This window comes from Theobroma umbraticum, unplaced genomic scaffold, assembly GCF_002168275.2.
Source record: "Theobroma umbraticum cultivar Fairchild unplaced genomic scaffold, ASM216827v3 scaffold_67.0, whole genome shotgun sequence".
In the NCBI taxonomy this organism is placed as follows: domain Eukaryota; kingdom Viridiplantae; phylum Streptophyta; class Magnoliopsida; order Malvales; family Malvaceae; genus Theobroma; species Theobroma umbraticum.
Window position 1 is genome coordinate 6,979,135 of NW_018397262.1, and position 26,931 is coordinate 7,006,065.

The following is a 26,931-nucleotide window of genomic DNA, read 5'->3' on the forward strand; positions in this document are numbered from 1 at the left end:
CGAAGTCGGAATGTTATTTATGGGAGCAGCATTAGGAGTCATATGTAACTTCAAAGAAGTGATCAAGGACAACGCATTGGACCCCCAAATATGCCGAAGAGAAAGGCCCAGGTCTTCAATTTGATGCTTCGCTACTTTAGATACCAATGACATTGACACCATGATGTTGGAATAAGTATAAAAAGGGCCATGTATATCCAAGTGTAGACGAAATATTCTTGTGTATTCATTGTCAGGAATGAGCAGCTCTCTCTTAATCATATCCAAGAAACGAGCTCCCTGCTCCTCCTCCTCATTCCATGGATCGAAATCAAAACTAATAAAGTTAAAAGAAGTCCACCAGCATCGCCATCTTTTCGATAATGCACAAGTTCTTACTACATCCTTTGGTGGAAGATAAGAAAAAATTTGATCAACAAGTTCATCAGGAAATTCACTAAATCGATTTTGAGTAATCGATTTAGTTGACAAAGTAAAAGAATCCATGTTGTGTATTCTCTTTATCTCACCTGAAAGAAAAAAAAATCGATTCTTGATATATATATATATATATATACATGCTAAGACTTGAAATTGTCAACATAACTATAGAGATTATAGCGTAATATCAAATTGTAAAATATTCATGACAACAAGAAAAACACATGTATGTTCATTTATTGATATTGAAATTAATCCTTCGTGATTAACAATGATATTAAAGATCAACAATGCACTTGTTAGGGCAATTCATCTATTTGTAACTTTCACTAGTTTGTGAAAAATTTTTATTATAAAGCAAATCATCAAATAACAGATGCCCAAATCATGGAATGCATATGATCAAAGTTTTAATTCCATTTAACTATATATAAGATCAAGCTTAATGCAATACAACTGTAAAATCATGCGAAAATTATACTTGTGCTAGGTTAAGAGCCAAAGATAAGATATATTCAGCATCAATTACAGTTGATAAATCTCTACAGAAGCAATTTCATCCAAATTTAAAGCCAAAATATTAAAATTAATTCAAAATAAGAAGAGCTATAGCATAATATAAAGCAGTAAAGAAGCCAAAGAAAAAAATATGGGGTACCTTGCATATGCGTAGATAGTTCTTTAACAATTAGAGAGGAAAATTTAAGAGATCAAGGAAGCGAATTAATTGTTGAGTTTGATTTGGTTTTTTTAACCTTTGAGTGTCTTCCAAACTCTAAAAGTATAACTTTCCTTCTTGACTTCAACCACTTCGATTTTTAAATTATCTCCTACTGTCAAAATTATATAATAAAATTATTTTATAGACTTATTTTTAAAACTATTATCATGATTAAAAAAAATTCAATATTTTAAGTCTGAAATGTTTTCCTGCATATACTCCTTTTGTCTGGCATTAGGATAAATCAGTAATATTTGATTTGCTCCAAAACATTAGGAAGCATCCAATCAAATCCCCTCTTCCAACTCTTTTTATAAAACCCTTGTCTCCTTCCCCATTTTCTCTCTCTTCCACGGTCTTTGTACCGCTGCAGCACCTCGCGTACAAAGTTAGTTTTTAGCCTTTTTTTTCTCCCCAGAGCCATTTTTACTATATTTGTGCAAATCTTCGTGGACACTCAACTCCTCCCCTTAACGTGACATTGTTATCTCCAAATTCAAATATCTACTGTTTACTCCAGCTTTCTTCCTGCGGCTTGTCTGAGGCACTGCTTTGTTTAAGCATGCATGGAGCCATATCATGCCGTAACGGTAACAGGGCAAATAGGCATAAGTGCTGGGCTACTACTGCAATGGTTTGCTGTATAATTGACTCTTATATATTCATAAAATTATGTAGCTTTCAAAATGAAAATCAAAATTTGACAACTGATATATATTTCTTAATTATGGTAAGTGTTAAAAAAATTACCTTGACTCAGTATTGCGATGTGAGACAGTATAATCATGATTCATTCCTAAATCAAATGTTGTTCGCATCCAGCACTAATCAAGATTCTACATACAAAGTTGAAGTAAGGCTACTCTTAAAGACCATAATATTATGAAAAAGGCTTTTATAGAATAAGAGATCCACTGGAATGCTATCAACAAGAAAATTCTTAGTTTATTTACCAAACATTGCAGAGACTTGCTTGGATCATATAACCTATAAATAAGTAGAAAAACAGCCACAAAAAATTTTGATCAAAGAAAGCTACCTTTCTCTGTTCTAAATTCATTTCTAACTCTGCAACTTTATCTTGCATCAAAGAGTTATGATCTTTCTGACAGTTTAATTGAGCTAAAATGTCTTCCATATCCAATTCCAAGCGAGCATTTTCCTTCTCTAAAAACTGCAAAACAATATAAGATATTGAAAATTAAAAAAAAAAAAAAAGATATCAATATTTGGATTGCAAACCAGGTTCAAAAATACAGGACAAAAGTGTCATATTTTTTATTCTTTATGTTGGGACACGTCCTAGGCTGCAGAGCACCCGACAAGGTGCTGCGCGCAGTGTCCTTCTTTTTTATTTTATTGTCGTTACTACCTGTAGTTTCTCTCACTACGTGGACCGTATTGATTTGCCATGCTATAAAACCGACCTCATCTCGCCATATATGAATGAACGAAGAACGAGTTTGGGTGCTCTGTTAGCCCCTGCTTTGCAAACTTTTTCCTCGCTCCATTTTCTCTTTCAAGTTTCTCTCCTCCATTTCGCTTTTTAATCATGAATCCAGATTTATTCAGTGCAGCAAGGTGGGGTTTCTTAGACACACTCAACCGAATGATTGGAGATAGTGAAGGGAACATTCTCGAGCAAACAACTCCGGTAGGAAACACTGCACTTCACATAGTTGCAAGATTCGGACACAAGCATTTAGCGGAAGAGATTATCAAGAAGCGTCCTTCTCTTATGTCTAAATCCAATCTCAATGGAGAGACGCCGGTGCATTTGGCGGCGAGGGCCGGAAGACATGAAGTTTTTGAAATTTTTATAAATGCAGTGAAAGATTCTCCAGAGGTAGACATCTGTAGTGACACAGATAGGTTCGGTGATACGCCTTTACATGGTGCTGTTAGGAATGGGCATTTTAAGATACTGAATGCGTTGACGCAAAGAAATCTGGAGTCGTTACTCAAATCTAATGCGGCAAGCGAAACCCCACTTTCGATTGCTATTGATTTGAGATTGACAAATATTGCTGCAAAAATCATCACTTTGAATCAATCTACGCTTGGGTACCTTGGTGACAACGGCCAAAAACCTTTGCATTATGCTGTCATGAGGCAAGATTTTGGTGAGCTCCTAAACGTTTACGTCTTTTATTACTCTTTCTCCAGTATACTTAACCCAACTAATTAAAGTATTTTTTTTTTCTATGAAATTTAGGTATCATGAATATCATCATTGGTTTGAGAAACGACTCTGTTAGAGACTCAGACAATAGAAATAGGACTCCCCTTCACTATGCTGCAGCCTTGGGTCACCAAAGAATGGTGGAGGAGTTAATCGAGAAAGACCCTTCGGTTGCATTCGCAGAAGACGTAAATAAACAAATACCTCTCCACTTGGCAGCAGAGAATGGGCATGCACGTCTGATAGAAACATTGCTAAAGCATTCCCCAGACATTGTCGAGAAAGTTGACAACAAGCAGCAAAATATTCTCCATATTGCAGCTAAGAATGGAAATGTAAAAGTGGTGTCATATATTTTGAAGTTACCTGAGATGGAAGATTTAGTCAACTCTCCCGACGTGGATGGAAACACTCCCTTGCATCTGGCGGCCAGCAACTACCACAGCAATGTGGTCGGTATTCTCACCAAGAATTCAAAAGTTGAAATCAGGGCACTCAACTATTCTGGGAATACTGCTTTGGCAATTGTTAGAATGCCTGAAAACCGTGGAATGGAACTAGAGAAGGTACTTAATTTTGTTTAAAGTTATTTTAATATGTTTCAATAATTTCAGAGATGAAATTCTTTTTTTTTTTTTGTCAAATAAAGAAAATACATCTTTCACTTTCATCACAATATGGTCTATACAGAAATATGTTCCCTTATTTACACTGCCATAGACAGCATCACGATAGAAAGTTCTACGAACACCAAATGCCGCTGTATCAAAATTTTTCATTATAATTTTATTCATAGCTAACCCACATGGTTCCCGACGACTGGAGGCACTTGAGCATCATGAGACTGCATAGAATATAGATATCAGTTCGGACCTATATTTGCCACTGCAACCCCATTTGCACTGTCTATATTTTTAGATGCATGACCATCAGTATCTGGTATAGAATAAGATATGGCAATAAGAAATTTGCGGGCTGGCTCTTGAGAAACCTTTTTAGAAGATACTTTACTATCTATATAATGTCCATCTTTTCTTTTTCACAAGATGAAATTGATTTCATGAATATATTTGAGTTTTAAATTGTTTTTGTGTTCTTTGCAGCATTTAACTTTGAAAATATTAAAGGCTGCCTACAAAAACAAAGCCATTAACCCTGAAGATTTGGCTGAAGACACACAATTTGATGAAGTCGAGGTAGAAAAGTCAAATAAAAGTGGTGAAAAGAGCAGGGAAATAGCTCGAACAATAACTGTGATGTCAACTGTTATAGCCACGTTCACATTTACTGCAGCATTTACACTTCCTGGAGGTTTTCAAAGTGATGGTGCACACAAAGGGATGGCAACTTTAATTACTAAATCAGCTTTCAAAGCCTTTATTATCTCTGATAGCATTGCCATGAGTTCATCCCTTACTGCTGCAGTTATTATGTTGTGGTCATCTTCATTGCGTGACACTGAATCCTTCATGGACATGCTTCCTTTGGCAATTGCCTTAACTTGGATTTCACTCGTAGCTTTAGCAGTGGCATTTGTGACCGGATTGTTTGTTGTGTTGCAGGAGATACTATGGCTGGCTATATTAGTTTGTGTGATTGGTGGTACTCTTCCTTTCTTGGTTTACATAGTTTCACCTACTTTTTTTCTTGTGTTGGAACGCTCTCGACGACGAAATATAGTTGAAGACAATTCTCTTTTGTTCACGGTTGGGTTGATGAAGATATTTGGTGAAAGGCTGCGTAATTATTTTTAAATGTTTACCTCGTTTGATGTGGAGATTCTCTGAAAATGAAGGAAACTCTGAAGAGACAAAGTCAAGGGAATGCCTTAGTTCCATTATGGAGGTTGAGGGGATTGCTGTGTGCAGGTGTTTTCTGTGTACTGGGGTTTTTTGACAATTTAAATAGTGCTGAGCATAGAAATAGGGATTCTGGTTTCTTCTTGTTAATGTTGGGTGATGAATGGAGCTATTTGTCTTATTTGATTGGTTAGGTGGTCCGAGATTATTGTGTCTCTTTCTAAGGCATAGTAGTCTCAAACCATTTTTGTTACTATCTGGGAGCTATGCTTCCATTTCAATCAATGAAATCACCTTTCAAAAAAAAAAAATTTTACCTTGACTCAGTATTGCAACTCTTGTATTGAGTTATCATATTTTTTATTCTTTATGCTCGGACACGTCCTAGGCTGCAGAGCACTCGACAAGGTGCTGCGGGCAGTATCCTTTCTTATTTTATTGTCGTTATTACCTGTAGTTTCGAAGAACAAGTTTGGGTGCTCTGTTAGCCCCTGCGTTGCAAACTTTTTCCTCCCTAGAAGGCAATTCATCTATTTCTAACATACCCATGTCTACAAAATAGATAAAGAACGTACGATAAGTAAGATGAACTTAAAATATGCTCTGATATTATCTTATAATATAGATAAACCTTAATAATTATAGAAGCATCATGGCATTAATCAAGGAGATTTTTTACAGACAAATTTTTAACCAAGAAAGGATATTCACAGACCAGATTTATTGATTTCAAAGCTCCCAGTTCCTACTCCATTCTTGTTAGATTGTATCCCTTAGTTCCTACTCAATTCTTGTCAGATTGTATCCGTTAGTTCCTACTCTATTATTGTTAGATTGTATCTCATGCTCCCTTCCTCTTCTGCATTTTCTTCTTTGTCTTACTTGAGGTAGACTGAACATAAGTTGTTTGATATGCTTTGATAATAAGTCGAATATGAGGATCATCAGTCGGAATTTTAGTTAGCATAATATTTGCAGACTTGAGATCTCCACATGCCAAAAGGGCTTGATACATCCTGCAAGAAAACCCAACAATTCAATCTATCAGAAGGAGCATATTGATCTATCTCCCACTCATTCTGATCCTGAAACTAAACCCCTGCACTCAACCCCTAGCGTCAAGCCACACTGTTGATGCAACAATCCATATCCAACCTTAAGATTAGCAAGACTGGGAACATGCATAACAGAGACCGAGGGAGGATTACTAACCTTAGGTATGATAAAATATTGTACGAAAGGCCAGCCAACTGGTATTCTTTCCAAATGAAAAGAGAGTTCTGCGAATCCTTTGCGTTTGTACAAGCCGTAAGCAGAAAATCAAGACTTTTCCGTGAAGGGATAAGGCCTATTTCATCTTTTATAGCTTGAAGCAAAGCTAGGCCAAACCATAATTCTTTAGCATCTCCTTCGGCAATCAAAGAGAATACCTACTCAATCAAGAAAGGTAACCACAAAGTTATAAAGACATGCAATCAAAATGCTAATAAATGACAGAATCAAAATTAATATTCGAAATATTGCAGTAAGTCAAATAAACATATAGATAAAAGCAATAGAGAAATAAAATGCCTAAAGTATTTACCAACTAGTATTTGATACAATTCATAAATTCATTTGGAGATAGAAGACTTAGAAGTCTAGAAAGATTTTTTTTCCTTTGTTTCTACTTCTAATGATTGAGAGCAACTACCAAGAATTCAAGGTTGCCAACTACAATACAAGCATGAAGTCTACTCAAAATTATGAGAGAGAATAGGAACAAACCTCATCACAAAGAAAGTCTATACCCAAATCATCATTGTGCAACTTATCCTTAAGCTGCTTGAGCAAATCAACTGTAGATCTAAATCAAACAAGGAATTAACAAAGATTAACTAATGCAAATCCTTCTAAAGTACAAAAAGAAGGAAGAAACAAAGAAGATATAAAGAGTTTAGCTAATAAGAAAATTACGTGAAGTAAATAAAACAACCCAGAATAGAAAGAATATTGTGTCATCTAACCTCAAATCCTTAATTTTAACACAATGCAAAACTATTCTGCAACAAGCATCAACCCAATAGTCTGGGTCATGCAATTCTTCCAGTAGTTGAAGCAATGTACTCAACTCTCGCTCAAAATTAAAATGCTCCTAAAAGATAAAAGGGAAAATATATAGCATTATTGCAGTTACAGAAAAATGAATACAAATGTACTATAGAAAACTTACAATGAGAGAAATAACAGCTTTAGGCTCCAGAGTGTCCCCAACTTGCTTGATTTCTTTGTAAATGTTTAATGCATCAAGCATCTGCCCATTTGATGCAAGGGCTGAAGCAAGTGCACTTTTGATTTCCTTTAAGCTTTTAAAAGGTATCCCTTTGTCAAGGAGCACCTAAAATATAAAAAGTATCTTTTGAAATCACCAGAGGCAACAAAAATAAGTGTAATACATATAATGAAAGTTGAACTAGAGTCCATAATAATTTGCTTCTTGAACAAAAGATTTCGGTTATGCAGTACCTAAACTACATTCTTTTTGGTTCAATGTGCTCATTTAACCGATGTTTGATAGGAGCTAACTGCTGCATGCATACATACCTGTTTAGCCTTTTCAAATTGCCCACAGGTTGCATATGCATTTATAAGGGCCATAAAAACATGCTTTGTAACTTGGATTCCAGCACTTTTCATTTCTTCGTAGTACTACAAGCAATGAACAAATTATTTTATCAGTTTCAGTAAAATTCACAAGACATGATGCTTTAACAAGTTACTCAATGCCAAACCATCAGTTGCATTAAAAGAGAAACAGCAGCCTTGCAGAAAACAGCATAAGTGAGTTTATCGATGGAAAAGGGACTAGGCAAAACATGAAACTTTGAGCAGATGATAAAAATGAAAACTACCTTGGAAATGTCCTCTTCACAATCACAGTTGCCTATTAGATAGCTGAAAGTTTGAGTATCTGGTTTGATATCTTCACATTCCATGTTCTTGAGAACAGTCAATGCAGCACTAGATTTTTTCTGGAAAATATTTGACAAAAAAAAGACTGCTTTAATTTTAAGTTAATCCTTCAAAATAAACCTGGGGGCAAGGCACTGCAGCAAAGAATTCATAAAATTTTCCTTGTCAAAAATTTCTTGCATTTACTTGCAGTTTTGCAGAACTTATATTTCATGTCAGCGTAACAACTTTGCTAGTATCTTTGGATGATGGCATTAACATCTCATGATTAAGGTCCATGGCCCATCCGTGAAAAGGCCACGACTTAACTACGTAACAAATGGGCAATGCAAGAGAAGAATATACATATAAGACCATTTATCATTCACACTGTCTTTTCTCACAACCTTGAGACATACGGCAGTAAGAGCAGTGCCCTAACTCAGGCAGTCATGCATAGACCAAGGACCAAACTACAAATTTGTAATAAAGAATACAAGTTTTGCCAAACTAGAAAGTATAGGAAAAAAGTAAGAAATAAAATAGCGAGAACATTCAAGATGCAGAAAAAGTTACCTCTCGAAAATATCCTGCCATTATAGCATTGTAAATACTAGCAGTAGGCATCACTTTCATTTTCTTCATGTCATTGAGCATTGCATATGCACCTTCAAACTATATTGAGTAGAAAGAATATTAAACATTACATAATGAAGCTTTCAACCATTGGAAAAATTAGTTTGGTACAGGACAGTGTAGAAATAGAATGAAAGTAAAACATTGACATACAGCACACGCTTGCATGCGAGAGAGACAACAGAAAGAGGGGAACCGGATTGCAACTTACATCTTTCATTTTCACACTCAAACTTATCATTCTCCTGAAGGTCTCACTGTTTGGCTTCAAATTGTGGAGGCAAATCACTGAATAAATTTGCCGAACCTTACAATGAAATATAATGAAAAGACAAGGGCCAAAATAAACAAAAATTGTCATACTAGCAAATAATCAATAACAAGAGAATCTGAATAATACGATGGAACAACAATGCCCGGGGTAATTTTTCAGAATGAATCAAAGCCCTTTCCATTTAATCTTAAGCAATATCAAATTCTAACAAACAAAGTCACTAAAACATAAGACAACTTTATTACATTTTTATCAAGTAAATATATTTGATGAATGAACCTATGAGACTAACAGTGTGTGGTGTGTGTTGGGGGGGGGGGGCGGTACTTAAAGAAAAACATCAAGTAGAATAGAGTTTGAATGTTTGATATACCATACCAAATGAAACTCATAGCTCTCCTCACAAGCATGCGATATGCGATGCAGCATCTCTATAGACAAGCTCAAACCCAGTTCACACATCTCATTGACCATGTCAAGAGCGACATGCACCTGCAATACAATAAATGAAACATTAATTATGTTAAAATGCATAAAATAACAGCTTTATCTTCTTTTCTAGGGCCCAAAGATTTGGCCATACAATAGGAAGTCACCTAACCCATCCCTTAAAGCTCCCCTATCTCTAGTTAGGACCTTACAAAACCCAGGTACAAATCCCACAAGACTTTACCATCAAAATGTTATTTATAAAGTTATTTAGTACTAAATGAAAGAGGCAATCGCATTACAGCAATTTAACTGACACTCTTGTCCTAAAAGACTTAAAATTTGGTCTTTTTGCTTCTTTTACTGAAAAAATTTGGTCATACCTTGTGGAAATCACAGCAATAGGTAATGAGCATCTCATATGATGCAGATGAAGGTATGATTGTGAATTTTTTGTGCAAGCTTTTGAATTTCAGAAAAGTATCCTCAACCTACAAAAGACAACAACAAGTGTAAAGAGACATAAACTAATAAAATTGAATAAGAAGCTACAAGACAAGAAATCGACTTAATTTCATAACAGAGAACTTTCTGAACTCCCAATTTCAATTTATAGTTAAAAGGACCTACTGGCAACAAACATTTACAAACAAGATTGCTTACAACCAAGATGTAAATCAATAGTCTTAAGCATCAACAAGAAACATAGTATATCACCTCATAAATCTCAAAATTATCGATAACAGGGATTGGGATCAGGTTTTTGAGTTAAGTAAGTTGAGGGTGGCAACCTGGGCAAAGGCAAAATGGCCCAAAGAATATGGGGTGGTGCTGGACACATTTAGGGAACCATGTTCGGGGGTAGTACTAGCAGCTAATAAGAAAAGCAGAAGGGTTGAGGGTTGGAAGGCACCAGCTGGTGGAAATGGAATTTAATGTAGATGGAGCAGCAAAAGGCTGTCCTGGGGAGGCAGGGATCAGAGGGGTGAGGAGGGATGAGAGAAGTGATGTAAAAATCATCTTCTCTAAAGCTATTGGGGTGGCTGACTCAAATTTGGCAGAAGTAATGGCAATTAGATAGGCTTTCTTGATCTTCATCTCATCTAAATGGTGCCAAACACACACTTTAATTGTGGAAAGTGATACGATGAATGCAGTTAAGTGGGTCAATAACCCTAAAGATGTCCCATGGAGGCTAAGGAAGTGGATACTTCACATTGAAAGGTTAAAAAAGGATGTTAGAAGCTGGGAGGTGAGACACACATTTAGAGAAAACAATCAACTGGCGGATAGCCTGGCGAAATCAGGAGTTCAACGCAATGAGGACTTTCTATAAGTGATGGATTAAATGGCTGTGTTTTGGTTCTAAGACTCAAATGTGTTGTCTCAATTTTTGTACGGATATTCTCTGGTTTGGTGAGGCTGTTGCTGTTATCGTTTGTAAATGCAGGTTACTGGAGGGGGTTTCTATTTGCTTTTGGTTTTACACCAGCTGGCTTGGGGGGTCTGCATATGGTTTTTGTATGCATGTGCAGGATGTGGGCTGCTAATTTATGAGTCATAGTCAACTGGGGATGACATCTTGCATCAGAAGAGTATTTAAGTGATCATGATATTTTTGTTGTACAGATGATTAGGGAATTATGCATGAGTATAAAATCTCTAGAAGAAGCCATGTAAGGAGATTTTGAACTGTTTTACTCAATTGTGTAAAACAGAACAAAATCCTTTTGGAAGCTCTACAGAGGTGGTCTTTTGCTACCTCTGTACCTATTATACATCTGAATTTTCAGAAAAAAAAAAAAGATAAGGGCAGAACAGATTATGCTTCTGGAAAAGAAGCCTATGATACTAAAAAGATATATAAGCAATTGCAGAGCTGAAAATGTATCTTTAGTTTTTACCAGTTTTTCGACCTCAAGGTTGTTTCAACCAACTTGAGGTCTAGTTAGTTTCACAGCATTGAGTTCCCTACTTCCCATGCAAATGACCAGGTGAAATTATATGGTCACCAATTGTCAGAACACTATATTCCTCACAGAGTTTCAGGTGCCATACACCAAAAGGCAAAATTAAATGTTACATTTTAACACAAAGGCAAACTGCATGTGTTTCATAGAATCATGGCCTGAAGGAAATTACGAGCAGCTTTCATGAGAAATTCCTCACCTTTAAATTAGGAATGCTACTAGCATAACTAAGTATGAGCCTAGAGATATTCTCCATTCCATAATCTGCATTATCAAATTTACCATATTAAAATGCATACAAGACCAGATGCATAATTTTGTCACATATGTAATCTTTCATCGGAACTTAAAGTGTTTCATAACAACAAAAGTTACAAAACCCGAATCACATACTTTATACATGATAGTAGAAACTGAAATTATGCATGCACCAAACCCAACTTGGACATCACCATGAAATTAATTGCCTTAGAAAGTGTTACTCCTTAAAGTTGAAAATGTTATTTTTGAAGATTACGGTTTCAAAGATACAAATTAGTTATCATCTTGAGTAGAGAATCACATCAGTTATCAGTTGTCACCAATAACTTTACCAGACAAGATTGAGGAGCCTAACCCATTAGAGAAAAACATGAGTGTATCATGAACATTACCACAGCTTTTGAATGCCAAAAGGAACTTCTCAGCAAATGACTCCAATGAAAGTCTTCCCAATGACTTAAAGATATGTACAACTTTGTCCACAGATGAAATTCTTTTTATATCAATAATCTCTAACAGTTGCGTGAGGTCCTCCTTCCTACCACTTTGACAAAGTGCTAACAAATAATTTTCTGCAAGAGAAGGACAAATGTTGCAAGCTCAATAATGGTAAAATCCCAACCCTAACCCTCCCAAAAAAAAGAGAAGGAAGAGAAAAGCTTGCCTGGCAAAAACTTGTAATATATTCAATTAAAAATCATTAGAAAATAACTTACAAGACGACACAGACATTAGAACCTTGCTCCATACCTTTAAATTCAAAATCATCTATCCCATCAGTAGGCGCAATATAATGACAAAGTTCTTGAATCTTTTTTTCATTATTGACTCCTATCCACAACAACATCTCATAGTAACCTAATCTTGGAAGCAAACTTGGGTTCCCATCTTTGATAGGTCCACAGAAAAAAAAGAACTCTTCTACCATTCCCCTATCGATAAAATAGATAAGAAATGGACCATAAGTTTCCTCTTCTACCTGAAATCCTCGTTCCCTCATTTTTTTGAAGGTTCTAAAAGCCTCAGAAATATGCTCTAGCGCAACATCTTCATCATCACTGGTCCTAGCGTTCTCCAAGCATAGTGCTATTAATGCATTGTACTCCTTCAAACCAGTTTCTCTTCCTAATTTATCAAATACCTCCATCGTAGCTTTTGCCCCCAATTTATCTCCACACATCTTTATTAACCGGTTAAATCGAATAACCTGGCTTGTCTTGAAAACCCATTTCTGTTTCCTTTCACGTGAAACTTCTTTCTGCATGAGTGATGTTTTATTATTAGACATTGATAGCCATGGTATGGTCAATGCTCTCCCTGAGTCATTTGAACTGTTCACAGCACCATCTACACACAGAATAGAACATATGACTTAACCCACAATAAAAGAACCACAAAAGCTTTTCCTTTTGCAAAAATAAGAAAGAAAAAAAATTAACTTTTCAATTTATCGATTTAAGAAGGTAAATAACTGCAAACTTAAGATTTCAATTCATATTTTAATTAAGGAACATATTCTACTTGTATAAAGTCTATATGCAAGTAAAATATTAATTTGGATGATAATAGCAGCTTATTTGCAGTCTCACAAATCATTAAGTAAATTAGAATCCAGTGAACATTACCTTACAAAAGTAAAATAGGAAAACATTCTACTTGTTTGGTGTTCATACACAAATACAATATATTTGAATTTGCACAACCAATGAGTAAAATTTCGAGCATTCTTCTTGATGCTATCGATTTGCAGTTAAAATCTCTGATCACATAAAAAATAAAAATCGACTCATTCAATTAAGCATGTACTGGGACATTCAAATTTCACCTATTTCTTCTGTGGGAGAGAAAAGTAAGTACACCTTAAGTCACATGCTACTACTAACAAAACACTTACCGCAAAGTAAAGAAGATACCTCTTGTGTTAATTCGTCCATTGAATCCTCTGCATTAAACACAAATTAATCAAGACTTCAGTTTTTTCTTGTAAAAATGATACACTTCACTTAATTCTCCACTTACCAGAAACCAAACCAACACAACAAACAAAAACCAAAATCCAAAAAGCTACATTTTGCACTTAGAAACAAAAGATTTTGACTGAAGTCTCTACTAGAGAGAAACTAAACCAACGGAAAGAACAAAACACAGAATTCAAAAAAAAAAAAAATTCATGTTTCACTTAAAAGCTACATATTTCAATGAATTTTCCAATACCCAGAACCAAAAAAAACTCACTTTAGACTTACCCACTTCGCTAAATTCTCCAAAATTCGGAATCCAAAAGGCAAAAACCACATTTTCCTCTCAAAAAAAAAAGACAAACTTTTAACTGAATCCTCTAATATCCAGATAGCAAAACAACACAAAAAAAAAAAACAAAACCAGAATCCAGAAAACCAAGTAAAAAGAGCCAACAATTAAAAACAAACCAGAGAGCGAAGCAGGGTCACGCAACAGGTTGAAGAGGCTACCATCGGTTGGTTTCTTGATAGGTATAGGTGAACGTTTGGAGAAAGAAGCAGGGGAAGATGATGATGAAGTGTCAAGCGAGGAAACGAACTCTTTTAGAGATTTGTCACCGGCGTCTAAAGAGGAGGAGCAGGAAGAGGAAGTGGAAGAATTTTTAGCAGCTTTTTTAACGGCTCGAAAGAGAGCGCTCAGGGTTTTGGCTTTTGAAACTGTCATTTGAGAGAGCCCGCCCCGCCCTTGGAGGTGAAGGTGGAGGGGAAAGGAAAGGGTTTTGGCTGCTGTAACTGTTTCTTATTTATCAAGATTTTAAAAAGTTTTTTTTTTGTATTTTTTTTCTAATTTTTTAATCAAAGGATTTTCTGGTTATAATCCATATTTGTTAAATAAAAAACCGAATAATTAAATAAAAATTAAAAAAACCAAAACTTTAATAAAACCAAGCATGAATTTTTATACATTTCTTAAATAAAACCAAGTAACAATAAAACAGAACTTTAAGAATTGCTTTTGGTGTCAACAGCAGGGGGCTTAGGGGGATATTGTTTAGGTTGATCAAAAGTTTGGGTTTTCTGTAATATGTTGTTCAGTATTGGGCCAAAAAGAGTCTTTTGATCATAGACTTGTATTAGCATTCTGCTTTGGACATGCTGCAGCTCACAAGCAATAGACAACAGTTTACCTGAATCTTGCCTTGTTCTTATGCGTTTTGGTTTTCTTTTATCAAACTTATAGTTTTCCTACCCATACTAACATGATAACTTTGATTCAGTTCTTTTCAACAGTCTCTCTTTGATGAATCAATGCCTTTACATATATGCAAGTTAAGGCCAATGTATGAATTAGTACTCTCTCAGAGGTCTGAAACAGTCAAGATTGCAGAAAACAGTCATTTGAACTTTGTTTCCTGATAACAAAATCATGTTCAATGAACTAATCCACTCAACAGCACAAATGAATTAGGACCTGTTACATATGTTATCTACTAGCAAATTGACCTCTCCTTTCTTCAAAATTGTACAATGGTTTTCATGTTCCAAGTGAACATTTCCTCCATGTTCAAGGTGACACACAGGGTAGTGGATGTCATCTCCCTGGACCGACTAACTTTCAAGCTTCCATTGTCTGTACCAGTTCCATTTTAAAATCTGGGTGAGAGATCAACCATTTCCTTAAAGTCCACAAGATTTTTTCTTTTACTTCTCAACTTGCACAGAATGAAACCAATGCTAGCAACGGAGGATCCATATTCATTCTGTAGGAGCAGTGGAGTATGAGATGAACAATATTTCCTCTCGATCATTTGTTGGTTTTTCTCAACTTGAGCTTATAAAGATGAGAAATGAAGACTGGGAAACGTCAGAGACATAAAAAATCTGAAGCAAATGGAAAAGAAACAGGCATGTGATAATATTGAAAGCAATGGCCACTATAACAGCCATAGTGTCAATATAATCACGATGAGGAAAAACAGCAATAATGCCTGTCATGAAGGCTCCTGCAGTCGATTGTAGCGCTATGTATGTAAGAAATGAGGCGAATGCTAGGAAAGATGGGTAGGATTCTTTGCTACTGATAGCTCCCCAAAATATGAGGTAAGCAGCTGTTGTTGAACAGGTCATTGCAATGATATCGTAGATGACAAATCCAAGGGTTTTGCTTGCATTTAGAAGCGCCAGGCCGTGGGACCATTCTGGCTGTAGCCACCAGGCATTGTAAATGCTGCTGCAAATGTAACAGTTGTGATTAAAGTTGTTACCATCAGGAGGGTTTGAACTATTTGCTTGTAAGACTGCATTCTGGCATCTTCTGCTTCTTGGTTTGCACTTGGAGGAATGTTTTCTCTAATATTCCAAGTAGGTGGGAGCTGAATTTTCTCCATATGATTGAAACTGTCTTCTGCAATTTAATAATGATCAAAATTTTCAGACAGCATGTGTGAAGCTTCATCAACAATTATGGGGAATTAATTAGTCTTGCATATAACAGCAGCTAGAAGTGACTGACAAGATTAAAGCAGTGCATTGCGTGCCAATTTCTCATAAAAACATTATAGCTAGCCAAAGATCTACTTACTGTGGGAATTGTGAGACATGATTCTCTGATTGAATGATCAATATCAAAGGCAGTTTGGCCCTTTTTGTTCTTGGCTCTTCGATCCACTCTTTTATCCCATATCAAGTACCGCACAATCCAAGTTTTCCTTCCCATAGTGGCCAGATGCAAAGGTGTATTTCCGTCCTTATCAGGCTGGTTTTTGAGCCCCTCTGTTTCTGCTGTTTCTAGCATATACCTGATAACATTACCTTTCCCACTAAGGATGGCACCATGAAGAGCACTACGCCCACATAAATCAACAAGTTCTGCAGAATCTGGACAATGTCAAATATGCTCTTTTATAACGTTAACATGACCGCTGCTAGCTGCAACATGAAGTGGCGAGTGACCATGTTTGTCCAATACATATGCAACAGTATTATCAAGTTCCAGTAATTGTTTCACAGTGTTATTGTCTCCTAGTGATGCTGCATAGTAGAGACAGGTTCTGCCATGATGGTCAACCTCTCTGATCAGCTCTGGTTTGGCTCGTAGGAGGACTTGCATGATACCTTACATTTAAACACAAACTTTATTAAGATAAACAGAATTTTAATAGTTTAATCACATGAGTGTACTTATGGGAGGCTATGACTTACTCCATAAAAGTCTAAACAAAAGAAAAAAATCAGATGCTCCGTCAAGAGGAAATATTTAGCAGCTCTAGAAATTTACAGTCTCTATTTTAGTACAATGTTAATGTGTCAAGTTATAATTACTAGCTATGTGTAAAGATAAACTTGTGAAAATAAATGAGCCAAACATGAAAATTACCATAATGCCTCTCAATCACAGCAGCATGCAAAGCTGTTTGGCCTTCTGAACCTCCATGAGCTGAGGCCGTAGTTGATGTCAGAATTTCATTTCACTATCTCTAGCATTCCTTCTCGAGCAGCAAGATATAAAGGCGATTCACCAGCACAATTTTCTAAAGAAGCCAACTTTGTATCAACCTTCAGCAAGAGCTGAACCACACAAAGATGGCCATTCCTGACAGCCTCATGCAAAACGGTGTTGTTCTCCCTGTTTCCCATGCTCAGAATTTCAAACTTGCCCATGATTTCATCTTCAGGTCCTCCCCATGATGAAGAGAAGATTGCTCTTACCAGAAAATCAACTATAGAGAAATGACCAGCCCTTGCAGCAATATGTAGAGGTGTATCTCCATCTAAGTTCTGCTTTCTCAGGAGGAATACACACTGGCCACAGATCTCAGTGACAATACCCTTGTGTCCAAATTTCACAGCAATATGGAGGGCTGTGTTTCCCTGGGGAGTCACCTTAGAAAGTATGCCTGGATTTTGATGAAGAAGATGTTTGAGGGAATCACGTTGGCCCAACTTGGCAGATTGGTATAATCTTGGATCCATTGATTCAATATCTGGTACTGGTAGCATACACAACCAGCAAAGGTTCATCTTGGGTGTTTTGTTTAATTTTAAGGCTTCCCAATGATAGCTACAAATGTGAACAAGTTGACTTGACCCATAATTTTAGGGGCCACTGGAAAACAATATCCTTCATCATTTTCCACTTTAAATTTCTTCATCACATAGGAGTTAGACCCGTGTCAAGTTGAAAAGTTCAATTCAGTTCAGGAAAAAAAAGGAAGTTGGTTTCAACTTCAAATTTATTCCATTAAACAGTGTCAACTCAATGTCTCATATCTTGATCAACATAAAATATCAGTACAAGTTACAGACTGAACTACTCTGAACAAGACAATAATAATAATAATAATAATAATGTATTAACTATAAAAGTTGGTCTATTCCCCACCTAGAAAAGATTGGATTACTTGTTCTCATAAATTTGTCTTGTAAACTGCATATGTTTCAACAAAACTAAAACACATACATTGACTTAGTATTTTTAAAATTTATATTTGAACTGAGAAAGGTAACAAGTCTCCGAATGAAATTGTTAAATTTGTTATCAATATCTTAACCTATTACTTAATATACAAGTTATTTGCTATCAAGGTAAGGAAAGATAGAACACAAAAAGTCAAGTTGTGAATTTCATGTTTTAGAAAAATAGAAAGTCGAACCAAATAATCAGTCTCTTAAAGTTGCACTAGTGGGAGATGCTTTCAACAAGTTGTGTACAGCAGTTTTTTTTTTTCATTTAATTATTTATTTTTTGTCTCAAGAAATAGAGAATATCCTGACATGCCAAGCTCTCATTTTTCACCAATCAGGAATCTCTGATTACAATTAGTGTGGAAACTTCCTGTCATCATGGTACACTGACAATTGACCTGGATATTCTAGGGTAGATGATATATGAAAGAGCTGGACATGAATTTAACACACAGAGGAAGAGTTTTATGCTTGCTAGCTACAAGCAATGGCAGATAACAAAATATGTATCTTTTACTCTGCCCAATGAAAACAGTTGCACCAAAGTTGTAACGGAAAGAACATTGAGATAGCCCTGAAACGTTGACTGGATATATTTTGCAGAGATCTTGCCCAGCAAGATTGGTGCGGATATGTTGCAAGATCAAATCAATGGCAACTTGATGATTACCTCCTCTGGGGCCAGAGGAAACAGTTAACAAAACCTACCAAGGAAATGCAGGAAAACAAAGCATATTATTGCTGATCGTAGCTTCCACTGATTCCTCCAAAGGCACCTCTTTTTATGAATAAACTCTAAAATCATCAAAAATGGACCTTACAATGTCTACAAGAGGTAAGTATGGTTACTGTTTAGTAAGCAGCAGTAGTGATTCTTCATTTCGAAGGTAATCCACTGCCTTTCTAGAGTAATCAATTGCCTATAGTTCTGTCCAGACTCATAAAATTTATGAATCTCTTGCTTATAAGAGAGGCACCCATGTTCATGAAAAAAGTCTAAAATCATCATACAAGGGCCTTACAATGTCTACAAGAGGTAAGTATCCTAACTGCTAAGTAGAAACTTCCTAATCCCAGAGGAAATTTGCAGCCTTCCTAATCATTGACCTAAAGTTCTGTTCTGACTCATAAAGTTAGGAATCTCCTGCATCATGCATGTTCATACAGGGACCGCACAATGCCAACGAAAGCTAGGTGTGCTTACTGTTTAGTGCAAAGCCCACCAAAACCCAACAACAAAAGTACAAAAATCTTTCATTTTTGAGCCAGATCACTAGGCCCAACTTTAGTAAATATGGACTTCATCAATAGATTAATGTTGACTGTCAAATCATAATCTAACGGTCCAGATCTTTTATGCACTTTACAATTCTCTATGGTAAATGCATGCAATATTTTCCTTAACTACCATCATTGTTCCAAGGAACAGCAAATTTTTGTTTCAGTTTCAGTTCAGTTGTGTACTTAACTTTGCATGATATCAGCCTTTTGTCTGCAATTAAACCACCAAATGTCTCTAACCCATCAATGTTCACTAAAACATCATCGGTTACAAATAAAAACTGTTGGGAAACTTCTTCTTCTTGTTTTCTTCTCTCTGGTTGTCTCACTGGCAATTCTCAACAGTAATCCAATTCTAGAGAGGAAAAGTGAAGGTTTTTACTCTTACTTCATGGTTTCTCAACTGGGTTTTTTCAATTCTTTACTGTCTTTGATGTTGCATGTCCGTACATGTTTGTAACAAGAGTAAAGTTTTTAGAATTACTGAAATGAGTGACAGTTGATTTTTGTATTCTGTAATTTCATCGGATTATAAAATGGGTGCAAAGAGTGGTTTTCTAGGAGCAGAAACTAGTTAAATCACTTAATGAATGCAGTTCCCAGATTTGTTTCTTGGGAGTGTTTACAATTCTGTGTATGGTGTTCTTTTTATTTGTTTTGGGATAGTAAATCTGCTAATTTTATGGTTAGCATGGTTTGTGAATTTCTAGGAAAGATAGATTTCTGAAGATTAGATGATCGGTGTGATGATATAGCTAGAGGCCCATGTTTTGTTACAGTTTTAATTGTGGCAATTGGGCTGATTTTCTGTGCTATTTTGTTCTTACTTTTTGTAATTTTATGCCATTTAGCTGATAGTATAATGTTTTCAATTACCTTCCAGTTCCACTTCTACATATTTTGTTTATTGCTATTAAAGGCCTGATGTTTCATGGGAATTTTGTATGGAAATTGCAGATTCTGACTATTTGGTAAAAAAAATTTGGTGACTCATTTGCATCTTTCATTTACTGATAGATCTCACTCATATAAATGATTGCTTTCTTGAAGGTAAGAACAGTGGAAGAATGGCCCATTTTTGTGGTGCTTGCACAAACTAACTATGGTAGATAGATAAATACATACGGAGAATGATCTCCTTCCTTCCAAGGTATCTATTTAATTTTTTCATCAACTGCATTTAAGATGAAGTTTACAACCTGATGCCAATGCCAGAAAGTATATGGGGCTTACCAATCAAGAATACTTTCTTTGATGTTCTCATCAACTGCAATTAAAATGTGTTAGGTCAGACTAAGAAATGATAACCGTATGGCTTGCTAAATGTGAAAAAACAGGCACGTAAATTGTGTCAAAAAAGAAGTGTACTTAAATATTTTCATCCAGGCTCATCTAGATTTAGAAAGGAAGTAATATTGCATTTTTTTTATCGAAGTATATTTAGAAAAAAAGTCCATTTCGTAATATAAAGATTTTCAAGTGAATCATGTAGAGACAAGAAACCTTGACAGGTAGTGCATGTGATCTTGCATGACATAATTGTGAGTCTAGAAGTTAATGCATTCTGCCTGTACCAACTACACCGTGTCAATTTTTGTCATTAGATGTGTGCTTATGCATATGCACATGGGACTGCATAGCTATTTGCTGGCAGAATGTAAGCAACAAAACACAATTTAGCCTTCCCAGTTGTACACAACACCTCTGGCTAATGACATGTAAATTGCAAAGTAATTTGGACTGCATGATGTATGTCATGTATTTTTAACATAAATTAGTCCAGACCTATAATTGAACACTTCCATCAAAAAAAAGAGTTCTCTTAAAATGATTGTTTTTTCTTTGAACATTTTTAACGGCCATAACAGACCTGAAGTTTGGAGGATGCCGTTTGTGGTATTGTTTTCACCTTTTTCCTTGTGTTCATTAGTTATGGGGCTGTTTTTCCTTATTTTTCACATGATTTCTCCCATTCTGAACTGGAGAGTCCTTTCCCTGTTTTGTCCTGTTTTTGCTGACCTGTCAACTTGTCTATTGGACAGTCTTCAATTCTCCTCATGAATGTGTTTGTGTTCATGTTTGACACTTTCAGCTTGAAAATTGATATATAAGGAAATGACATGAAGGTTGACCTTGAGACTTCGGTTTGTGGTTTTTATGAAGAGAGCTTGATATAGAATATTATCACACATAGCTGGCTATATATTCTCTTCATAAGACACTTTCAAAAGTATTGATATCAATAAATATTCTAACCTGTGATGTTTTAAATGATACAGTGCAAAATGGAGGAAAAGAGAAAGAAATTCATGATACACGTTATTATTTGCTAACCATGGGATATATTTGGTTATCAGTTACTAGAAGAGGCACAATCTTTAATTACTTGTTAACCTTCACTGCCAGGTCATTAAATTACTTCCAGAAAATCCATTTGAACCATAGAAATATAAAACCTCACTTTTACTGATTTGTTAAGCAGCAATTTAGTATAAAATTTACCATATGAGCTTTCTTTCTCTCCTGGGATTCTTCTTATCTGTTCCAGTGCAAACCTACCACTAGTCAAAATGCATGAACTCCTGGATTGCCACTTTGAAGAAAAGGTTGTTGTTGGATGAGCGTTATAAGTTCTGGAGTTCTCTTTCTACCTCATTAGGAAGTGGTCTGTAGTCTCTTTTTCTCAAGAGCAGCCAGACGCACCAGATGAGATCTGTGAGTCCCCAAACCTCTTCTGTTGTTTTCTTGGCATTCGATCATTCATCTATAAATAAAAATTTATGTATGTGACATTCTTGCTAATTGAGGCAAAACTTTATAACTTGAGTTTAGGATGAGCTGTGAAGAATTGCAGTTCACATGCTCATGAGATTGCAATGATTTTGTTGTCTAAATGTTGTAAAATCGATATCTTTCTTGTTTTGATGCCTTTATTCAAAAATTTGATGGACTGATGAGGATTCTTGATTAGGAATTGTGAGTTGTGGCTAACTTTACCTCATGGTTGGAGACATTGGACTTTTGGTTCTTTAAAATCAAGGCTGTGTTAATATCATTCCCCATGTTGATCACAGCTCTTTATAAGATTACTTGTTTTATGTGACCAATGTTTTGACATTATATATGAAGAAAGCTAAAATATGGATGACTATTTTGGAAGGCTATGAAATAGGCATGAAATTGCTTTGGTTATAGTGAGATCGAAAGAATAGGCTTGCCACACCATTCAAAAATCAAACATAGACCTGTTGCATTTGAATTTTGTAATGTGTCTTCCTGCTGCATTCTCTTAAGTATTTATTGTTCGTTTTTCTCCATCTTTGCTTTCTTGATAGCATTTTGGTTCCTTTGTTAAATTCCTAGAAGTTTCTTTTGCAATACTACTTTTAACTGTTTCATGCCAACTCATTTATTATGCTACTATAATGTCTGTGTCCATGCATGTCTAGACTAATGGCCTTGCCCTTGATCCAGGTTCTGCCTGTAACAATGATGTGTCTGTAACACAATTTAAATCTGTTACATACCCTTGAAAATTGCTTCACTTATCAATTTTTGTAGTATCACCCGCTAATGAGGTTGTGTGTTGCGTGTTGAATGGAAATGCAATGATACTCACAGAACTGTAAATAAAAATTCAATGCATAGAGCATGTTACTTTTCCTCTATCTGTTGCCCTCATTTTCAAAATAAGTTTTTGTCAGATTGGAAATTAGTGTGTTTTGATCTTACAAAGAGATTTTAGAAAATCGTTCCATTTTCATGTATAAATATTAGCTATCATTAATCTCAGCTCTTGTTACGGGAAAAAAGTTGTTGATGTCTCCTGCATGTTTAACTAAAATAACTACTAGACTTAATCTTGCAGATGGTTCCCATATGTCAATCTTAGGACAGGTGTGGTTTTTTTATTGGACGAAGGAGGTGAAGAGAGGTTAGAAATGGGTGAAACAGGTGACGGATGTGCTCATTGCATAACTGATAAATGGTATGAGGTAGAATATGTAGAAAATGTGCTTGCCAATATACTGTCAAGGCTTCCAGTTAAGTCACTTTTAGCATGCAAATCTGTTTGCAAGCACTGGTGTCAGTTGATAAGTAGTCAGGCTTTCATTGATTTGCAGCTACTCTGGTCTAAAAACCACTCCATTTACATAGTTTATCCTTACATGGATATGAGGATGACATTATATTTGATGAAGGACGGTGATGAAATCACTAAAAGAATTACCTTTCCGTATTGTGGCAATCTTTCTCCCCTTACCATCATTTGTTCCTTTGATGGTCTGCTCTGTTGTATCAACTATACCTGGAAGGTGGACTCAGGCATGATAGTTGAGGATGTAACTGATCTGGAAATCCGCATCTGCAATCCTGTCACTAGAAAGGCTCTATTACTTCCGAAAGGTAGCACATCCGAAGAAAAACCTTCCATTGGAGTTGCTTTTGGTCCACAGATCAACGAATACAAGATATTTCGATTTTTCTGTGCCAAGCGCATATCTCTTGCTAAACGTCAATCCCGTGCTAACCGTCGTCAATGTGAGGTATATTCATCGAGCACTGGATCCTGGAGTGTTATAGGTCGTGTACCTTACTGTCCCATGCAATCTAGCCATAGCCCCTTGGGGTCCAACCATGTTTTTGTCAATGGAAAGATATATTGGCTCATTGCTTCAGACGAAGATCACATGACCGCTGGCTCTATCCTTACAGTTGACATCGAGGAAAACTTTGGAACTATTGACCTTCCGAAAGAGGTCACTGAACACTCATACTTGGTTGATCTTGAAGGCTGTTTATCCCTAGTTGCTGTATATGATGAAGATGAGATTGTGAATATATGGATTTTAGAAGACAAGGATAAGCCTAAATGGGAACTGAAATGCAGTGATCCTGTTCCCTTCTCAAATGAAGAATGTGTTGAGTTTGTAGTTGCAAGGGAGAATGAAATTTTCTTTATAACTTCAAATCATTATTATATTTATGATCTGGACCAGAGGTTTTGGAGGGAGCTTGATTTGAGCGACACTTCTGAAAAGAAATTTCCGGTTGCTGTTGCATACACAGAAAGCCTTCTCTCATGTAAGTCATAAATTCATTTCTGAATGTTATTTTATGTTATGATGGACTTATTGACACCATTTTATGGTTTAAATCCTAGTCTGATACCATTTAGAAACAGTTTGAAAGTCTAATAGAGACCAGACAGACTTTAGCTTTGATTAGCTATTTTCATGGACTTACACATAGATGCATTTCATGTTGTGAAACAGAAAAAGGAAAAACAGACAACACGAGGTCATGATTAGTTATAATTTATATATAAGTTAACAATGCTTGAATCTTCTTCTCTTACAGGTGATGGACGCATGGATCCTCAGACAGAGGACATTTCCAACAGAACGAGCATTTAAATAAACAACTCTCTGTATATCTCTTGTTATCTTTTTGTTCTTTTACTCGTTTGTTACTTATTCATCTTGAACTCTGAATCAACATAATCTTTGTATATTTATTGCAGAAAGGAGCTTCAGAGGATGAACAAACGTCTCCAACTGTCCCATGTTCACCACATGGAGATCTTGCACCTTTCTCTTTGCCATGAGCGGGCTCTTAACTTGTGATCAGTTGTCAACACAGATGATCCTTCGTCTGGGCAATAATGCTCACCTTCTTTATTTTCATGTTATGATGGTGTAAGGTTGTCTGTGCATCTGTTTTATGTCCAATGACTTATTTTAATTTGACAATAAAGATATCGGTGTTTATCTTTGCAAATGTGATGTTACCTTTTCCCTGGATGACCTACCATTTCTGATCCCTAAACTAAAAACCAATAAACAAGTTTTTGGTCAGGTGAATGTTCTGTGAGCTTACTCCTATTCTGTCTTTTTAAAGGTTGTGGAAAGCATATTAGTGGAGAAAAATGCCTGTAGAATGTCGTAGTCTCATGTAAATACAGACTGAGACATATAGCTTGAAAATGTATTAAGTATATGTAGACAACACACTGCTGACAAAGAAGCATCTTACCTGATGACTGACTATCTTTCAGAGTGTATCTCAACTTTCACCCCTGGACACCGATTCATTTTCATTTAGTAAAAGAAATTCAGTGACTGTTGACTGCAGTGATGAATTAAACAAGAATATAGGCAACCAACTTGATGAGTGTGGAATTAGCCTGGACGCTTATTCTTGTGTTATGGGGTCTATTCTTGCTTCAGTAGAATCTGCCAGAAGCTGTCAATTGTTAGTGGTTCATCAATTTTTTCGATCTTCCCAATTTTCATTGGTTAACTAATAACATTTCTAGCTGGAGTAGCTGTCTCTTTTACGAGTTTCATCCCATCCTTTGTCCTCTCTGTAGAGGCTTAAGGAACTTGGCATATCAGTTCACATTAACTGATGCATTTTTCCCTTGATATAATCTGGACATGATAAGATTCTGGCAATCAAATTTGTCTAAGGCCTTGTTGGTGCATTACAGGGCATATCTTTTCATGCATGAACCCATTTTGGGAAAACTTCCTTTCCCTTGATGATTTGAGTTATTCACAAGCCTATACAACAGTGGTGAAAGTTTTCAGGGCATTCTGCATTAAGTCCTGCAAACTTCCTCCAACTTCAGTAAAAAACAAACCTTCCCAAGTTTAAGAAGGAGCTCCTTTTCTAGGTTTGCCATTAAATGTTCATCTCTACAAAAAATTTGTATTAAGATATAAACGCTGGCCTTGTTTAAATGAGGGTCAGAAATGCTATGTCTTGCAAGTGTGGAAGTTTTCTCAGTGAAGTTTTCAGTATAAGTTAAGCAAATTGGATTCCCTCTTATCCTACTGTGATTTTAGAGCATCCCAATATGGAGCATTATATTCTCACAAGAAAAAATATTACGAATGAACCAAGTTTTGCAGAGACTAATAAGGTATATTCCCTTTTCTAACCTGGCTCTATGCAACCCTTGTGTGTCAAATTCTCACTGGCCTGCCTCATTATATATATATTGGGAAAAAATTATTCCAGGTGACAGATTCAATATCATTGGGCAACATAGACTCTTTCAAGGGGGTCCAAGTATGTGACTTGACCAAAGCTCAAAATCACAGAGAATTGCATAAAGGAAAAAGACATTGCAAATATGTGTACAAATTGCTATAGCTTAGAAAGTAAAACAAGTTTCAGTTTCCAAAGGGGACAGCTCCATGAATTTCCAAGGACCATGTGCAATTCAATACTCTAAATTTTTGTCTTTGTTTCTTTGTATAAAAAGTTGCCAAAGGCATAAAACGTGAAAACAACTACCAATCTTCTGAATATAAAATAGGTGAGCCTGGCCCAACAAAACAAGGCTATCACATTTTGCAGAAGAAAAATTCTACTGCATCTGATTTGCCTCAACATCATCAAATCAAGGTTTCCCAGCTAATTTCAGAATATTAGTTATTTGATTTGCTATGTGTGACCTTGATAATAAAACAAAATTATGCTTAGCTACATGACTGGTTGGAATTATTGAAACCAACATTCATTCTGCTGCCAAGATATACCCATAAGCCGGCCAAATTAAAAAACACATTAATTCATTCCATATGGCATTGG

At 35.9% G+C, this 26,931-nt stretch overlaps 5 protein-coding genes across 15 annotated transcripts in view; 2 read left to right on the forward strand and 3 right to left on the reverse strand.

The window, feature by feature from the left end:
- The window catches only part of LOC110418876 (putative FBD-associated F-box protein At5g22720), a 1,480-nt gene extending 994 nt beyond the window's left edge, over positions 1-486 (reverse strand). The window contains exon 1 of the mRNA XM_021431700.1: positions 145-486. Coding sequence (XP_021287375.1) covers positions 145-486 — 342 coding nt within the window. The remainder of the gene's footprint in view (positions 1-144) is intronic.
- A 2,204-nt stretch (positions 487-2,690) lies between these two features.
- Positions 2,691-5,311, forward strand: LOC110419789 (protein ACCELERATED CELL DEATH 6-like). Its single transcript, XM_021432901.2, has 3 exons — positions 2,691-3,264; positions 3,357-3,889; positions 4,427-5,311. The coding sequence occupies exons 1-3, from the start codon at positions 2,694-2,696 to the stop codon at positions 5,075-5,077; spliced, it is 1,755 nt and encodes a 584-aa protein (XP_021288576.1). The 5' UTR covers positions 2,691-2,693; the 3' UTR covers positions 5,078-5,311.
- A 420-nt stretch (positions 5,312-5,731) lies between these two features.
- Positions 5,732-14,402, reverse strand: LOC110419217 (pentatricopeptide repeat-containing protein At4g04790, mitochondrial-like). 6 transcript variants are annotated; one of them, XM_021432182.2, is made up of 16 exons: positions 14,095-14,402; positions 13,537-13,565; positions 12,374-12,881; positions 12,016-12,195; positions 11,562-11,626; positions 9,776-9,883; positions 9,342-9,455; positions 8,901-8,996; positions 8,630-8,728; positions 8,014-8,133; positions 7,706-7,810; positions 7,335-7,499; positions 7,129-7,256; positions 6,890-6,968; positions 6,335-6,552; positions 5,732-6,138 (listed from the first exon to the last, which is right to left on the reverse strand). In XM_021432182.2, the coding sequence occupies exons 1-16, from the start codon at positions 14,306-14,308 to the stop codon at positions 5,964-5,966; spliced, it is 2,403 nt and encodes an 800-aa protein (XP_021287857.1). In that variant the 5' UTR covers positions 14,309-14,402; the 3' UTR covers positions 5,732-5,963. The 6 variants fall into 6 exon arrangements, with proteins under 6 accessions (XP_021287857.1, XP_021287856.1, XP_021287854.1 ...); XM_021432181.2 differs by having other exon boundaries at positions 14,053-14,402; XM_021432179.2 differs by having other exon boundaries at positions 12,374-12,970; positions 13,518-13,565; positions 14,095-14,401.
- Positions 14,403-15,060: 658 nt separating this feature from the next.
- On the reverse strand, positions 15,061-17,579 carry LOC110419792 (protein ACCELERATED CELL DEATH 6-like). Its single transcript, XM_089784149.1, is given in 7 exon segments — positions 15,061-15,438; positions 15,441-15,776; positions 15,779-15,952; positions 15,955-15,988; positions 16,166-16,698; positions 16,961-17,051; positions 17,053-17,579. Coding segments are annotated over 7 exon segments (1,722 nt in total). The 5' UTR covers positions 17,557-17,579; the 3' UTR covers positions 15,061-15,388.
- A 1,902-nt stretch (positions 17,580-19,481) lies between these two features.
- LOC110419782 (putative F-box protein At5g52610) lies at positions 19,482-25,151 on the forward strand. 6 transcript variants are annotated; one of them, XM_021432890.2, is made up of 6 exons: positions 19,482-19,703; positions 20,380-20,479; positions 21,878-22,044; positions 23,198-24,414; positions 24,691-24,760; positions 24,854-25,150. In XM_021432890.2, exons 4-5 carry the CDS (start codon positions 23,271-23,273, stop codon positions 24,744-24,746), a joined length of 1,200 nt encoding a protein of 399 aa, XP_021288565.1. In that variant the 5' UTR covers positions 19,482-19,703; positions 20,380-20,479; positions 21,878-22,044; positions 23,198-23,270; the 3' UTR covers positions 24,747-24,760; positions 24,854-25,150. The 6 variants fall into 6 exon arrangements, with proteins under 6 accessions (XP_021288565.1, XP_021288564.1, XP_021288562.1 ...); XM_021432889.2 differs by having other exon boundaries at positions 19,482-20,479; XM_021432887.2 differs by having other exon boundaries at positions 20,380-22,044.
- The last annotated feature ends 1,780 nt before the right edge of the window (positions 25,152-26,931 follow it).